At 34.6% G+C, this 16,714-nt stretch overlaps 1 protein-coding gene across 4 annotated transcripts; it reads right to left on the reverse strand.

Moving 5' to 3' along the window:
• Window positions 1-54: 54 nt before the first annotated feature.
• Window positions 55-13,016, reverse strand: LOC145729402 (influenza virus NS1A-binding protein homolog). 4 transcript variants are annotated; one of them, XR_014178344.1, is made up of 13 exons: window positions 12,878-13,016; window positions 12,408-12,433; window positions 9,851-10,035; window positions 8,717-8,926; window positions 8,485-8,661; window positions 7,919-8,427; window positions 4,622-4,779; window positions 4,436-4,563; window positions 4,130-4,376; window positions 3,717-4,061; window positions 1,924-2,166; window positions 324-455; window positions 55-263 (listed from the first exon to the last, which is right to left on the reverse strand). XR_014178344.1 is itself a non-coding variant. In XM_081980142.1 (11 exons), exons 2-11 carry the CDS (start codon window positions 12,412-12,414, stop codon window positions 1,934-1,936), a joined length of 2,199 nt encoding a protein of 732 aa, XP_081836268.1. In that variant the 5' UTR covers window positions 12,415-12,433; window positions 12,878-13,016; the 3' UTR covers window positions 493-1,933. The 4 variants fall into 4 exon arrangements, 3 of the variants coding, with proteins under 3 accessions (XP_081836268.1, XP_081836270.1, XP_081836271.1); XM_081980142.1 differs by lacking the exons at window positions 55-263; window positions 324-455 and having other exon boundaries at window positions 493-2,166; XM_081980144.1 differs by lacking the exons at window positions 55-263; window positions 324-455; window positions 12,408-12,433; window positions 12,878-13,016 and adding an exon at window positions 10,379-10,525 and having other exon boundaries at window positions 493-2,166.
• Window positions 13,017-16,714: the final 3,698 nt, after the last annotated feature.

Raw genomic sequence — 16,714 nt, forward strand, 5'->3', positions numbered from 1 at the left:
CCTAACTACATATCCATTTCAGATTGGCTGTAAATTGTGTAAAACTCCACCAGATTAACGAGAAGGATTTATTACTATCACTACCGGCTATACGGTAGAAGGATTATTATCGTTATTGTGCTTTTACATACTAGACCGCCACACAGTTGATTATAAGTGACAATGGCAACGTTGCCTTCAGTGTGATTACAAATGTATTACAGGTTGCCTGCCTCAAAGTAGAATGGGGGGACTTGCACTGGTGCTGCATTGAGGAATTTCACCTAAAAATAGATTTTATTGCAGTTTTAGTGACTGACCTACAACTTGAAACTTGGCAATACTTCAGTTTGAATAATCACCATCTGGCCCAGTTGTAACCATTACATTTTTGGCAGTCCTATCATGTTTTTGCCAGTAAATTGCTTTATATTTAAATACTACAGCAAGTCAGATCAGGAACCAAGTTTGGGAAGCTGGAATTGTTCAGGAAAGTTGTAAAAAAATACCCACTAAGTATAAACAATAATTATCTTCGATTAAACAAACAATAACCTACTTTAGTGTATTGAGCTGAAATAAACAATATTAATTAAAGTATAACTATTTACGTACAATCGGCTATGTCCACTATTATAAAATCCTCCAAAATATATATATCATACGCTATAGTAGATGCCGTATATTAAGATATTACCTAGTGTTTAGGATATAAGATGTGTGACTATTGTTTTGACCATTTCGTATTTTTTCCTGATCTGTTTCAATAACTATTATATGACCTTTCATTGGAAAGTTGTACTCAGAAATAATCAGGACACTCTGTATAAAAAACAAGCTTTTCAGCAGTGTCTTTGTGTATCATGTCTTTCTTAATTTTTGGAGGTTTAATGCTTAAAATTTTGTATAAAGAAGTCGGAAATTGTTTTAAAAATGATATCAAAACTTATCCAACTAAAATGATACACTTATTTAAGGCATTCGGTCTTGAAAGTTTTTTTTTTAGATATCTGCACTTTAATAATATATTCATATAGTATATTGAGATAATCACTAAGAAATCGAGCTTAATTACTATCATAAAATTTCCTAAAATGCAATAATTAATCTATATTTGCCTTACCGCAACTATAATTACAATAATAATATAATTTACTATGGCATGGCGAATAATAAATCAACTGAATCCGTATAAGGCCTCCGCGCCGGCCCTAATATTGCTAGAGAGACCTCTGTTATGAAATACTAGAAATATTGAGTTGGCCCCCACCGAGCCTTTTTCCATCAAAGTTTAAATTCAGACATAGCAAAAATATAAATTTGTACTAAAATATACCGCGTCTGAAAAATGAATCGGCGACCACACACGTATGTCATTGTTGCATTTTCGCATCGTTCATACTAAACCACACTCTGGATATTTAGATTGTAGAAGAGAGACTATTGCCAGAACCAATGCTCTAGACAGAAAAGGAGAATTAAGTCAGTTTGCTGGAATGTATGTGACGTCTGCATATTACGTCACAATTGTTTTCATTATTGTCTAGTCCATTGATTTGGAATGGTTCTCTCTTTCCCATACAGATAAATATTAGGTAGTTCCAGACTAGCCTCATATTCAATATTAACTTACCTGTAAAATCATCATTAACTATTGCGTTAATTAATTATTATTAAAAAATATTTCTTACCTATCTTGAGTAGCGGTTCTACGATCTTTAGATTTAACAAATTATAAATATTAATACTTTCTTAGGTATACCATGTTTACCTATTTAAAAGTGATATTTGGAATGAATGCCTGGGCAATAAACTATCAAGTATACAAAAATCACTCACATCTGCCAATTAGCAATTATTAGTACCATTCATTCCAAAAATAACCGTAGAAGGTACTAAAGCCTAAATGTATTCTAAAAAATGTAGCAATAAAAAGGGACCAACCGCTAGACGATTACGAACCACCGTTTTCGGTTTGGGGGCCGTTCGTTAGAGCCCGAAGTATTTCAGGGGCAGAGGGAACTCCGTGGGGTCGTTTGCTATTGTCCTCGGACACGCTTTTCCTCGAGTTTCTACGACTTCGTGGTTTTCGTCGCAAAATGGCGTCGCAGGTACCTTTCGGGATAAACGTAGTCCACTCGTTCGACTTTGGATCGAGATACTCGACCGTGTTTAGGAAGGCTTTGCCTGTTAATTTATCATCAACTCAGTGTTATTTTATACTGAAAGCATCGACTAAATGATAAGTACAGACAACCAGCGTATTTCGGCCGCTTCAGTTGTAGGTAAACTCTAAAAATGGCGTTAATCCAGCGCGTCAGTGCAGACATAGTTGCCAACTTTTGCAGTATTTCCTATAATCCGCTTTCTATTTATTTTAAAAGTCCCGAGACTCTTTTTTAACGTTAAAAGAGAATCGTAAAGGTCACGGGACCGTTTTTAGTTTTAAACTGACACACTAAATCACGTATATATTTGTAAGATTAATTAAAGTCATTTTTAACGTCACGTGACAGTTTTTATGTTTGGACTATTTTTTTAAATCGCGTTTTTGTCGTCAAAACAGATCCTGAAGGTCACGTGACTTACAGTGCAAATGGCCACGTGAAAATTTTCAATTATTTTAACGTCAAAATAAAATCCTAAAGGTCACATGACTGTCTTAGATGTCAGAAAATTATTTGAAGAGTCACGTGACTCCTTATAATATGCAAATGGTCACGTGACGATTTTCAATAATAAATATATTTTCAAAGGTCACGTGACTCTTTTTTATTAAAAGTATTACATATTTGAAGTGACGTGACTCTTTTCGTATACAGGCTTGGTAAATCCAAAAGCGACCATAGGAAAACCGTGTAACGGACAGAGAAACGTAGGTAATTGCATGCGCGGGAGAAAGACAGAAAACGAAAAAAATATCAAGTAGGCCATATTTTTAGCGCGCTGTTGCCAAACGCCGTAAGTAAGTTTGTCGAGGGTATTGAATACTTACGGCGTTTGGCAACAGCGCGCTAAAAATATGGCCTACTTGATATTTTTTTCGTTTTCTGTTTTTCTCCCGCGCATGCAATTACTTACGTTTCTCTGTCCGTTACACGGTTTTCCTATGGTCGCTTTTGGATTTACCACACCTGTATATAAGTCGTATGACGATTTTCAATAATCAAATTTATTTTTAAAGGTCACTGGGGCTGAAGATCACGTGACTGTAAATGACAAAATATAATTTGACGGGTCATGTGACTATTTTCCATAATTAAATTTAATTTTAAAGATTACGTGACCGTTTTTTCGTTTTAAACTCTAAATCACCTGACTCATTTGAAGGTACAAATGGTCACGTGACTGTTTTAAGAATAAACATGGAATTCATAATGTATTAAGTATAAAATGACCCTTGATGAATATTAAAAATAAAAAATAACTAAACTAAAAATGCAACACACACAAAATCTGTTATTTTTTGCCTTGAAACAAAACAAAAAATGTGATTTGTCAACTAGACAACGCCGCATTAAAACTGATGTTTTCCAACGTTAAAATTACGCAAATATGCATTTAGTGGTGCCACCTCACGCTGCTTACTTAAATTAATTATTTTTAGTTCCATTGCCACTGTTTGTCTATACTTATCATTTAGTCTACACTGAAAGTTATTTTATACGGAAAATCAAACTAACCAATATGGCAACAGTGTAACATTTAATTTTCCGCATTTTGTATTAGTTACTCACCTGAAAAACCACCAACAGCATAAAGCCGATCACCGACCACGTCCACTTCGACATTAGCTCGTGCAGTGGTCATGCGCGGTCCCACCGACCACGTCTGACTTTCCTCATCGAAAATCTCGACCGTGTTAAGGGAGTGACTGCCATCGGACCCGCCAACCACGTACAACTTCCCCTTGAAAACTGCCACCCCGCAACCCCTTCTCGCCGTGTTCAGCGGTTTCGACATTGTCCAGGTGTCGTCCTCTGGATTATACACCTCGACTGAAGCCAGGCAGTTCCACGAGTCACAACCACCAATGGCGTATACCAAGTTCTTGAATGACGTGACTCCAGCTTGGTAACGACCTGTTTTATGTTTTATTACGGTTAGATCCAAAGATATTATTAATTATGATGTAAGGTTATAAACTTACCAGTGTTCAATGAGGCGATGGTAGACCACTTTTGGGTTACTGGGTCAAAAATATCACACTGTTTCAAGCCAACTTGACCATTCCATCCTCCAACGCAGTAGATTAAACCGTTCAACTCAGTGGCACCCATATTGCTTCTAGCAACGGGCATTGCAGGCACTTTAACCCATTTCAAGTTGGTTTCCATGTCCAACATTTCCACTGATGCCAATTCGGTTGTTCCGTTACTACCACCAATAGCGTATATCTGCAAAAAACATTTATTTTATAATAATTTTAGTGTTATCGTGATGGGAGTGAACAAACCTTGTTATTGACTACGACAATTTTAAAACGCCCCCTATTTTCGAGCATTGGAGGTAAACTTTTCCACACGTTTGCTTCTGGAATGTATTGCTCGGCAGTTTTCAGACACTCAACTCGATCATATCCACCTGTTAATGTTATATACAATAATGACGTTAGCTGGGTAATACCAACTACAAAACGTACCGCATACGACTAACGTGTTGTTAAAGTTTGCGCAACCGTGGGCGCACCTTTGTGACGTCATATTGGCCACCGCGCAGTACAGATCTGGTTTCTCTTCGCTTTGCGATCGGCTGGCGTCCGGTGTTTGAATTGGCGAAGGTGTTTGAGGTGGATTCAGTCTACAAAGAAATCAGTATTTAATTTGAATTTTCTTTAAACTATAAACAACACACAGAATTGTCTTAACTAACTTATGTTCAATGTTTATTTCATAAGACTGCTAAAAATTGGAAAAACATTGGTCTGCAATCATACAGGGTGAAAATAAATGACGTTACATATTTTTTGAAAACGTCATCGAATTCTTTGTAAAAAAAGTCTTTATTTCAAAACTGCCATTGACGTGGTTTAGAAACTAAAAGGCTGTAAAGTACAGTGTTGACATTTTGTAATTTTTTTAGAAAATGGGAAATTATAATCCAATTTGGAATTTGTCATAAAATTCTCTAAAGACAAAATGTTAAAATAATCAATTTTACGGTAATTATTATTCGAGTGTGCTTATGTCTTTCCATTGTTTTATGTCAGTAACATAAAGTTGTATAAAATCTAATAAAAGTATCTTCAATCTCTTTGACCAGTTCATAAAGGGATAAAGGAAGCTGTAGAAATTAACAGGTTATGGGCCCAGTCCAGGAAAACCGGAAAAGTAAGCAGTAATTATCCTGTTCTGAAACGTATTTTGAAAACCTGAAGGATAAAACAAATTATGACGACAATCCCTAGTAATTTAATTGTAAAGCCATTTGATGGAAACAGCTTCTCAAATTGGGAGTTTCGAGTAAGATTGTGTCTTGAGCAACAAGGTGTTTTGGAAATGTTGGAGAAAGATCCTTCGGAATCAACAGCCACAAATGAACTTGCAGTTTTTAATAAAAACGATATAAAAGCTCGGAATTTAATCGTTCAGTTATTGGCTGATAATGTTCTTGAAATGGTAAAAACCAAAACTACAGCTAAAGAAATCATGAATGAGTTGAAAGGTACTTGTCAAAAGCAAGGAATAGCAAACCAGGTACATTTGCAGAAGAAATTAAGAAACATGAAATACTTTGGAAAAGGAAAACTAAGTGAATTTCTGTTTGAATTTGAGAAAACAGTCTCAGAGTTAAAAAACTGTGGTGGAAACATAAATGACACAGTTATTGTCTGCAATGCCAGAGAACTATCAAGTAGTTACCACTGCAATTGATATTATTTTTTGTCAAGGTGAAAGTAACATCTCTCTTGACTTTGTAAAAAACAAATTATTTATGGAGGAATCAAGACAAGAAAAGGTAAAAGAGGAGAATGTAGACACATCACAACCACATGCATTTTCTGGTAGAGGAGATGAAGAAAGAAAACATTTTGGAAAAGGATATAGACATCCAGGAAGTCAGCCAATAAACAAACGATCATCAACTACAATTCGTTATGCATTTCCTGATTATAGAAGTGGTGCGATCTCAAGTGAAAATTTTCCATACAAGTGTCATTATTGTGGTATAAGGGGACACAAAAAATCAGAATGCAGGAAAATGAAATTCAAACGAGGAAAATGTAATATTGCAGAGGAAGAAGAAGTAGCTTTTTGCAGTTTTAATGAAAATAGTGAAGCAATGACAAGTGGAACTAGTAATGAGATACAATTTATACAGTGGAGCAACTCATCATTTAAATCAAATCAAGGACAGTATTTAACCCAAGTGAAAAATATTGACATTAAAATAAAGTTGTATAAAATGTAATAAAAGTATCTTCAATGTCTTTGACCAGTTTATAAAGGGATAAAGGAAGCTGTAGAAATTAACAGGTTATGGGCCCAGTCCAGGAAAACCGGAAAAGTAAGCAGTAATTATCCTGTTGTGAAACGTATTTTGAAAACCTGAAGGATAAGACAAATTATGGCGACAATCCCTAGTAATTTAATTGTAAAGCCATTTGATGGAAACAGCTTCTCAAATTGGGAGTTTCGAGTAAGATTGTGTCTTGAGCAACAAGGTGTTTTGGAAATGTTGGAGAAATCAACAGCCACAAATGAACTTGCAGTTTTTAATAAAAACGATATAAAAGCTCGGAATTTAATCGTTCAGCTATTGGCTGATAATGTTCTTGAAATGGTAAAAACCAAAACTACAGCTAAAGAAATCATGAATGAGTTGAAAGGTACTTTTCAAAAGCAAGGAATAGCAAACCAGGTACATTTGCAGAAGAAATTAAGAAACATGAAATACTTTGGAAAAGGAAAACTAAGTGAATTTCTGTTTGAATTTGAGAAAACAGTCTCAGAGTTAAAAAACTGTGGTGGAAACATAAATGACACAGTTATTGTCTGCAATGCCAGAGAACTATCAAGTAGTTACCACTGCAATTGATATTATTTTTTGTCAAGGTGAAAGTAACATCTCTCTTGACTTTGCAAAAAACAAATTACTTATGGAGGAATCAAGACAAGAAAAGGTAAAAGAGGAGAATGTAGACACATCACAACCACATGCATTTTCTGGTAGAGGAGATGAAGAAAGAAAACATTTTGGAAAAGGATATAGACATCCAGGAAGTCAGCCAATAAACAAACGACCATCAACTACAAATCGTTATGCATTTCCTGATTATAGAAGTGGTGCGATCTCAAGTGAAAATTTTCCATACAAGTGTCATTATTGTGGTATAAGGGGACACAAAAAATCAGAATGCAGGAAAATGAAATTCAAACGAGGAAAATGTAATATTGCAGAGGAAGAAGAAGTAGCTTTTTGCAGTTTTAATGAAAATAGTGAAGCAATGACAAGTGGAACTAGTAATGAGATACAATTTATACAGTGGAGCAACTCATCATTTAAATCAAATCAAGGACAGTATTTAACCCAAGTGAAAAATATTGACATTAAAATAAAGTTGTATAAAATCTAATAAAAGTATCTTCAATCTCTTTGACCAGTTCATAAAGGAAGCTGTAGAAATTAACACAAAATTCTCATACATGCATCACCAATTTGGCTCACCCTGCTTACATGGTGTTCTAAAAGTGTGTGAAAGTTTGCAATGTAGCCTTTATCAATATATTATTATAAGCACTATAAAAATCATGTATAATATCCACCAATCAGCAGCCTCATCAATTCAATCAATTTCAATTTACGGCTTAATTACCAATTAGTTTAAATCTCAACGCTTGAATTGATTCAAAATTTAATATTTAACAATGACTAGATTCAAGGCTTTTTGCATTAAGCAGACACAGTAATTGAACCAATATTATTTAAAATTCCTTACCTTAACTGTATAGATAAAGTGGCTAATTTCCCTGCCAAAGTGACCAAAGCCAAAAAACTGTGATCGCCCACGCTTTCTGAAGCGATGAGATTCCAATCCGGTTCCAATTCGCTCTCCAACTCCTCCCCTATCTCTCTGTTGTATATTAGTACTCTAGGTTTTGAGGGTTGACTTAACGGCTTCTTCTTCATCTTGTTCGAAGACGTGGTGTTCTTCAACGACATCTTCTTGTAGTCTTGCACTATTTCGGTGTCGCTCACGTCTCCTGAGGGTAACGTCATACAGTCTTGGAGAGAATTATCGATGGCCAGGTAAAGCATAAAGGTTTTTTCCGACAGGGCGTCCTTGTTCAAGGAATCGTCGGTGATTTGACGTTTGATCCATTCAAGAACCAGACGACAGAGGGAACTTTGATTGACAAAAGACATTTCTTCTTTAGATTGGTTGAGGACCTCGATTTTAGCGCAGTATAAGCTGAGTAGGTTATTGCTTTTGACTATTTCAGCAAACTGCAATAAAACTGATTCAACTAAACCATTTTAAAAAAAAATCTAGACAAAACATACGTTTTTACTTATAAAAGAATCGATTTGTTGTATAAAATCCTTATTCCTGGCAATTCCCGGTAAGGAGCGGATTTCCACGCAACTCTCTACTGTTAAATGTTTAATGAGGTGTTTGGCGCATATTTTTACCACCCTGTCCATTTTTAGGTGATTGGCAGCCAGAAAAACGGCTTTAACCTACCAACAAACCTCAATTAACCTTCCAACTGTTACAACCCTTAGAAAAACCAACCTGAGGGTATTTGACAATAAGTTTAGCAGTGTAGGCGTAATCAGTAAGTATCTCCAAAGCATTCTGATCAAATCCCCCGTTTAACTTGTAAGTAATCACATTCTCCAGCCTTTGCTGGTTCTGATCTTGGTCGGTGGTGAACAGTTCAAACAGATACGGAGAGGCGCTGGCCAGTACGGACCTGTGAGCGTGGATTTCGGTGTTGCCAATCTAAGTAAACAAAAGGGACAAACTGAAATGTCGACCTCGATCAAAATTTCAAATCAAAAATCCCACCAATTTCAACCAAAAAAAAAAAAAAAGAAAAAAGTTTACCATCACCTAACTTGGCAGGTTGTTCTGTAAACAGATAAAATTAAAACTTTCTCTCACTAGAGGAAGCTAAAAAAATACTGTGGTAATATTTACCTTACAAACTAGCTGTAAATAAATAATGACCCTAAGTTAGACTGCCTTGCTAAGCTTTACTAGTTCATTTTCTATTCAAAGGAGAAGTGACTTTAACAGATATCAAATAAATATTTACCAGAGATTTAACCAAATATGGTTTCTTTAGTAAAATTGTAATTCAGTTACGTCACTCACTAAACTACTTTGGCAATTTTGCTTGTAATAAGTTTAGTGTTACCAAACCATGACAAATTTTATTAAAAAATGGAAACCAACAAAATCGATTAGTGTGATTAATGGGTGGTAATAGTTATTTTACAAGTTTGGTATTATGATCTGTTAGACAAAAAGGATGCTAATTTTTCCGTAAAAAATTAGCAAAATTAAGAAATTTTCCGTTAGACTTCATTAACCTACAGCTTTGTCCCTGAAAACTTACAACTTCCTGATAATTTTTCTAGCTAAAGCCTGGCAATGCAGCCGCATAATTTCTATAATCCGATTAGGCTACAATCTATTTAGTTAAAATATTACTTAAAAGCTACTCACTACTGGTTATTATTTATTGCAATAATGACGATTTTGAGGCCCAGTAGTGTAACTGACCGTAAACAATACGAATTTTACCCGAAGTTTTAACAGTCACATCTTCAACCAGCAAAAAAAATCATCAATGACTTGAACGTTTAATGTGACTGTGCAAACGCGAGTAAAATCTGTTTGATTGTACAGCCAGGCACATACGTGAAGAATGACGTCACAGAAGTGCCGGTTCTTCCTCATCATATTGAGGGACTTCAGCATGGAGGAGTGATGGACCTCGTCGAGGAACTCGAGCTGCAGTACCGGCTCCTCCTCGTCCACGTTCTCCATTTCTGCCTGGTCGTGATCGACACTGCCGTTTAGGTGCGCCATCTCTGTTACCACACCTACAAAAAAAAAAGACAATTATAGGCACGTGCAGCAACAATGATTTGAGATGTCACGTGGCACGTGGATAATCAATTCGTGACAGACGTGTAAATCACGTGGAGATGTTCTAACTAGATAGTAATTACACATCTGCATCAGGTGGCTGATAATTTGCTGTTTTGGTAACAGTTGAATAACACAATAGTGATAATAAAACAAAGTGTTGTTAATTATTGTTTGATTTTTATGTTAACTTAATTAGACTACTAAAACAACTGACACTTAGTTAGAATAGTAATAATAGTTGACTTGTTTGTCTAAAGAACACTTTCCATGAGATGTAACTCTAAATTCACTTACCCACACTTTTCTTAGCTAAATAGTGGAATTTGCGGTTTCTGTAGTTTTCACTCACTAAATGTGTATTGGAAACTTGAAAAAAAAACTTGTAATACCACTTGCCAACCTTGAAAAATTAGACAAACCACACTTGTGACGCGCAACTGTAATGAATTTATGGGGATTTAAATTATAAGGTATTAGGGCCTGTAAATATCAGTTTTCATTTTTTTCTGTCCTTATATCAGTATATAGAAACACTTTAAAATATGACTGGTAAAGATTGTAATCTAAAAAAATGCAATTATTTAAGCTTTTTCAATTAATGATTGTGTAGTCACAGTTAGAGACGAATTTATATAAACTTTGCTATTCTCACCTGCTTGAATTTTAGAACCACAAAGATTACTACGCAAATTCCTTGGATACTATAAAGTGGATTTTAACATTACAATTTAAGATTCTCATCTTATCTAAAGAAGTACTTAAAACTGCCACAGTTGTAACAATATCCTGTAGGAAGGTTTAGAATAATAATATTCTTAGTTGGCCTATACCAAAACTGCTTCCATTAAGCAATAATGCATGAAGACACGCTATGGGGGTACCTGTTATTTTAGAGGAAAAACACTTAAATCACATCACTATTATGGCAAAATTTCAGTTAGTGGTCTGTAGTTTAAAGTCAGAAAAAAACTACAATTAAACGCTAATAAATTAGCAAACAACAGCACACATGACTGAGAACAGGATTTGTCAGAGTTTTGTTTTAATCCAATTATGAAGGCAGGATTGCACTTGATAGCTTCGGATAATACTGGAGTTATTTTGCGTAATTGTAACATAATACTGACATACTTAATAGGACAAATTGTGCAGCTAGTGAATTAAACTTGAGTGAAAAAATGTGGATTTATAAGTGACTAACAGACAAGGTCAAGTATCCACAAACCTGACAAAACTATTGACTATCTCTGTATGTATAACTTTTTTATTTTAAACCTGTTACAGGTTACTGATTGACCCAGACTTGATCATACTCATTAATTGACCAACACAACTAAAAACTTAACTTCTAGCTGGAAAATAGCACACTAGAGTGCATGTCATTGTGTAAACAACCAATTCTCTAAAATTAGCTATACACTTTACTAATTTGATGTTTTGCATTAGATAAATTTAACCCTTGTTGGTATTTTTGGACAAAAGGTTTTCAAACCCAGGAAACTTGGCACTGAGACGATTGATTTAAAACACATTCACTTCTAGAACATTACCTAACGAGAACAGTCTCCATGTGGCCGAGTTAACCCGAAAATTGACCTACTGGAAAAGGATTCTTTAACCAGAAACAGTTATCTAATATTTACAATAACCCTGACTCCAAAAGTGTGGGAATTTTATTTTATCTGTCTGATAAGAACAAAGAAACTCAACTATACAACACTTAAACAATACAAATTTTTATTGTTTTGTGCAAATAAATCATTATTTACGGTTTTCAGGTGGCTTCAGTTTATTAAAATACACCTTATTTTGGAACTACAGGTTGTCAGGTTGAATAACACCTAATATTCCATTTTTGTGTGTTTTGTGAACCTAATTTTCTAACAAGCAACATTGTAAATAATAGGATTTCTGAATTTAGAGCTTGAGTAAAAGGTTGTTTAGGTTTGCTGGTTAATTATAGATCTGTTCTCTATGTTTTCCACTTGTTATTGGGAAGTTTGAAAAACATCCTGGAAATAGATTTTTTTTTTACAAAGCCAGAAACTAGGGTTGTCCTAACTACTTTCCCCTGTCACATAAAATTAATAAGGGGCTTAAAGACTACTAATTGCCCAACCTTCTTCATGACCTGATTGGACACCATAGAAGATGAATTTGTCCTTATATATTTTGGTTTGTTTAGATAGATCAATGACCGGCTGCTAACAAGTTTAAGTTGGCAATGGAGTAGGTTGAGAACTAATTATCATATTTTCAATAAGAGACAAATTCTCATTTCACTAAGAATGTAATAGAAATAAGTAGTGTAAATCACACTTACCATTCATTTTCAGCAGCTAAGATAATCTGTAAAGAAATTGGTCTATTAATGTTTTTAAATAAATAGGAAACCTTGAAACAAATTGGCTTTTATTATTGGGGAATCCCTTTCACAATATATTTACTATTAGAATATAAAAAAAGCTTTAAACAGTGACAGAATTTTTTTTATTCAGAGAGTACAGTTATATAAATTCATGTAAAATAAATTTTTGTTACCTACTTTTTAAAGGGTTGGGGTCCTTTGAGACAATCCCAAATTAATAATTTTAATTAAATTAATGTTTAATGGGTGCAGACAGCAAAACTACCACCTAAACCTTCTTAAAAGTACTTAAAAGGCAAAACAACCTGGATTTTGAAAGAGAAACGTGGATCTAACGACAAAAAAGCATGGCAAAACACCACAACAATGCGATATTTCCTCGTCAAATTTTTGACTTGAGGGTTGTAGTGGGGTAAGTTTCTTACCGGAAATCCGTAGAATAACACTGGAATTTTCACTTTTTGCACTACACTAAACTGGACCGTTCATGTGAGTATTTAAAAAGACTTTCTCAAAATATGCCGCTCCGTTTGACTTCCATATTCAATCACAAACAAATTTCGATCTGAAGCAGCGTTGCCGCTACCTGTTTGACTCTATAAAGTGCGTTGTTGAGTGATTCGTATGATATTCAGGGACAGCTTTGCTCCTTGTCTAGTTTGTTGTCAGAGAAAAAGACACACATAATGTATGTATTGACCTTGACTTATAAATGTATGTCATGCCTGACACTTTGAAATGGAAAAATACAGTAAAAACGATATAATCGTTTGTAAAGAAAGATATTTATAGGAATACCGTCGATATCTGGTTATATACACAATATAAAACATCAATGAAAAAGAAAATTACTATTAGAGTGTGCTGAAGTGAAATCAGTTTGGCAACGTCGCAACAAAACGTGAATGATATGTGTCATGCGCACTTATTTATTTACTGTATTCTAGAACGCGTGGTGAGTTCTTCAATTTTGATAATTAGGAATAGAATTTCAAATAAAAAAGCAAATAATGGTTACAGGGGTGACCTCTATACTTCGCAGTATAAACCAGAAGTTTTAACATCTTTACAAGTGGTTCGCGGTTTAAGGAATCCTGTTTTAGCGACATGGTTGTTATTATAGTGCCAGGTAGGATGCGCTCGTTTTGTTACATTATGATTTTTTTTTTCTAGCTAATTATTAAATAGCTTTCGTTATTTAATTACGGTTAAATTTATTTTATAATTAACCTGCGATTTATGTCTATAAAAAATTATGACAGTTTTCTGGATTATTAGAAGTAGGGTCGGAACTGTCAAAAATTTATTGTATTATAGGTTTTGTTGTGTAAAATAAGCTTCAAAATAGGAGCTAAGGCACGGAAGTATTTGAATAGCTTTAAGTAACCAGTCTTTAATTCAGCATTAGGTATTTTACGTGGTAGATAATGTGGTTTTTATGGATTGAATATGAAGTCACACGTGACTTGACATGCAACTTTATGACAGACGCCGCACAACCACTTCCAGCACAGTGTTGCCACTTGTGACACCCTTTATAAACCTTTTTTGAGACCTTTTTTTTCTGTTATGCATTTATATAACATGCATTGTCACGTACTGCTTCTTTTTGTGCTTTGATTGTTACAAACAAGTAACTTTGTGCCTGACAAAACACACCTATATAGCATATGAGATCAACGATTAACTTACGGGTACATTCCGTTTAGATTGGTGCATGCAAGTTTAAGGTGGGGTTTACACTTTAAATATGGAAATAAAGTTCATAAAAGTTCTAGTCATGACTCAATGTAGCACCCTGTATACAAAATGGCGAGAGTAACTTTAATCCTGTTTAATTATATTTATAGTAGCGGGTGTAATGACTAATGGTTTATTGATTACGTGTTTATGAAGTAATGAGCGATTATTAAATTTTTGGCGGGACACCTACTCTCTCAATGTGATTTTCAGGAATTTTTTTTCGTCCGCGTTTTATCAGAGGATGTCACAACCTTGGAAACAGAGAGGACGATAATAATTATATATTCTAGTTTTTTTAGTGTGTAATAATGATAAAGTTTAACGTGAATTATGTAAGTTCAAGTTCAAAACTAACTCTACAAGCTTGTATTTGATAGAGCATAGCCAATTTTGTGGTTTAAATTGTATAAAAAATACCAAATCTCTTGTTTGTTCAACGGTTTGATTGCTTGTTTTTATTGTGTTATACCCAGGGATGTAAAATTTCCTGAAAATTTGAGACCTCTATCTAACCTGAAACGTTCCTGAGATATTGAGTGAAAGCTGCAAAAAACGAGGGTCAACTTTGACGCCCTCTTGCGGCTAAACGGGGCAACTTAGCCGTGCCCGCTCAACGTCACGTGATAGCCCCGTTCATTAGCTTTCTTTTGTTGTACGGTGGTTTCATACAGGGTGTTTCAAATAAGCGAGTTATGGACTAATTTCTGGAAAAGTGCATGGAATTTTAATCTAAATTAAGGAGTTTTTGGGCTTACTATACTAACGGCGACTATTTTGGATTTTCCTTAATCAAAGTGATTTTTTTAACTAATTTGATCCTGGGGAACACAAATCTGACGTCCATTCTGCTCTAACTGGCACCGTTTCGGAGACGACCTTGAAATTATGTCAATTTTGACACTTTAGGGCGTGGCACCCTTGCAAAATGACATTTTGACAAATGACACTTTACGTTATTTTTGTTCTATTAACCTGAAGGTATTTAAGCAGTTGAGGTTAATTTTTGAAAATAAAAAATTTTCTGAAAAAAATTAGAAGTGTTACCCTTGAAAATTCTTGACAATTCCAGTTTTTAATTTTTCAAGGTCAAATGGTGCATGGTACCAAAAAAGTGTATAGAAGGTGAAAGTTGTATCCCATCGGGGTGCATTTCTGGTAAAAAATTTCAGACCTCTAACCTGAAACGTTCCTGAGATATTGAGTAAAAACTGCAAAATAAATGAGTCAACTTTCACGCCCTCTTGCGGCTAAACGAGGCAACTTAGTCGTGCCCGCTCAACCTCACATGATAACTCCGTTCATTAGCTTTCTTTTGTTATACGGTGGTTTTATACAGGGTGTTTCAAATAAGCGAGTTATGGACGATTTTCTGAAAAAGTGCACCAAAATTTCGCTCAAATTGGATATATCTGCTTTTGAGGAGTGGTCAAAGTAAGGCTGCTATAGAAAAAACAATTGAATATCGTTACAAACATTTTTTACATCAAGTAGGCCTAGAATTTGACGTAGATTCCAAAAATCGAATAAAAAATTGTAAGTTTGGTTTGTTGCTCAAATTTGGGACACCCTGTGTATACTGATGGTTTATCTAGGAATAAAGTAGACGCAAATATTTATAATATTCATATTTGGTATTTTTTTTTATAAAATGAAAACAAAAAAGTTACAAGGATGTTAAAAATTCAATGAATCATCCTGTAAACTACTGCATTGTATTGTCAATAATTCGGTTATTTTGACAATTATCGGGTGGTTCAATATATCATATACAGGTGTGGTAAATCCAAAACCGACCATAGGAAAACCGTGTAACTGACAGAGAAACGTAGATAATTGCATGCGCGGGACAAAGACAGAAAACGAAAAAAATATCAAGTAGGCCATATTTTCAGCGCGCTGTTGCCAAAATCCAGCACCGTCGACAAAGTTAATTGATTGACAATTATCTACGTTTCTCTGTCAGTTACACGGTTTTCCTATGGTTGGTTTTGGATTTACCACATCTGTAAAATATAATGTATTAGTTTGTAGCCCTTGAAATTCCCTTTTGACCACCCTGCATAGAGTTTTTTCCTAAAACGTCGAATAACTGAGTTATTTACTGTAAAAACTGAGTTGTTTGATTTTGGCAGTTTTTACTGTGACAGCCCAGAAGGGAGAACATATTGAACATCTGTTCAATTAAATAAGATTACTATACCCTTCCACTTTTTTAAAAATTCATACTATTTTGAAAAGTTGTTGATATTTCGACGTAGAAAGCACTTTACTCCTTTCAAAATGTAATTTTTCATTAGAAGGGTTCCAATGCACAGCAAAGGGAATATTTATACTAAAGCACGAAAAATCTGTCAAAAATTACTTTGGTAGGTGTCACGTGCTCATTTATAACAAAAGAAGAGAGAGAGATATAGCAAAATACTAGAAGAAACTTTACTTTATTAAACAAAACAAAATGGTCGTTCTACCATCTCTCTTTGTTTGTTTTGAATCATCCTGTATATGCTGCAATTAGTCTG

The sequence above is a fragment of the Ips typographus genome, linkage group LG5, assembly GCF_016097725.1.
Source record: "Ips typographus isolate SLU linkage group LG5, UJ_Ityp_2.0, whole genome shotgun sequence".
NCBI classification, from domain to species: domain Eukaryota; kingdom Metazoa; phylum Arthropoda; class Insecta; order Coleoptera; family Curculionidae; genus Ips; species Ips typographus.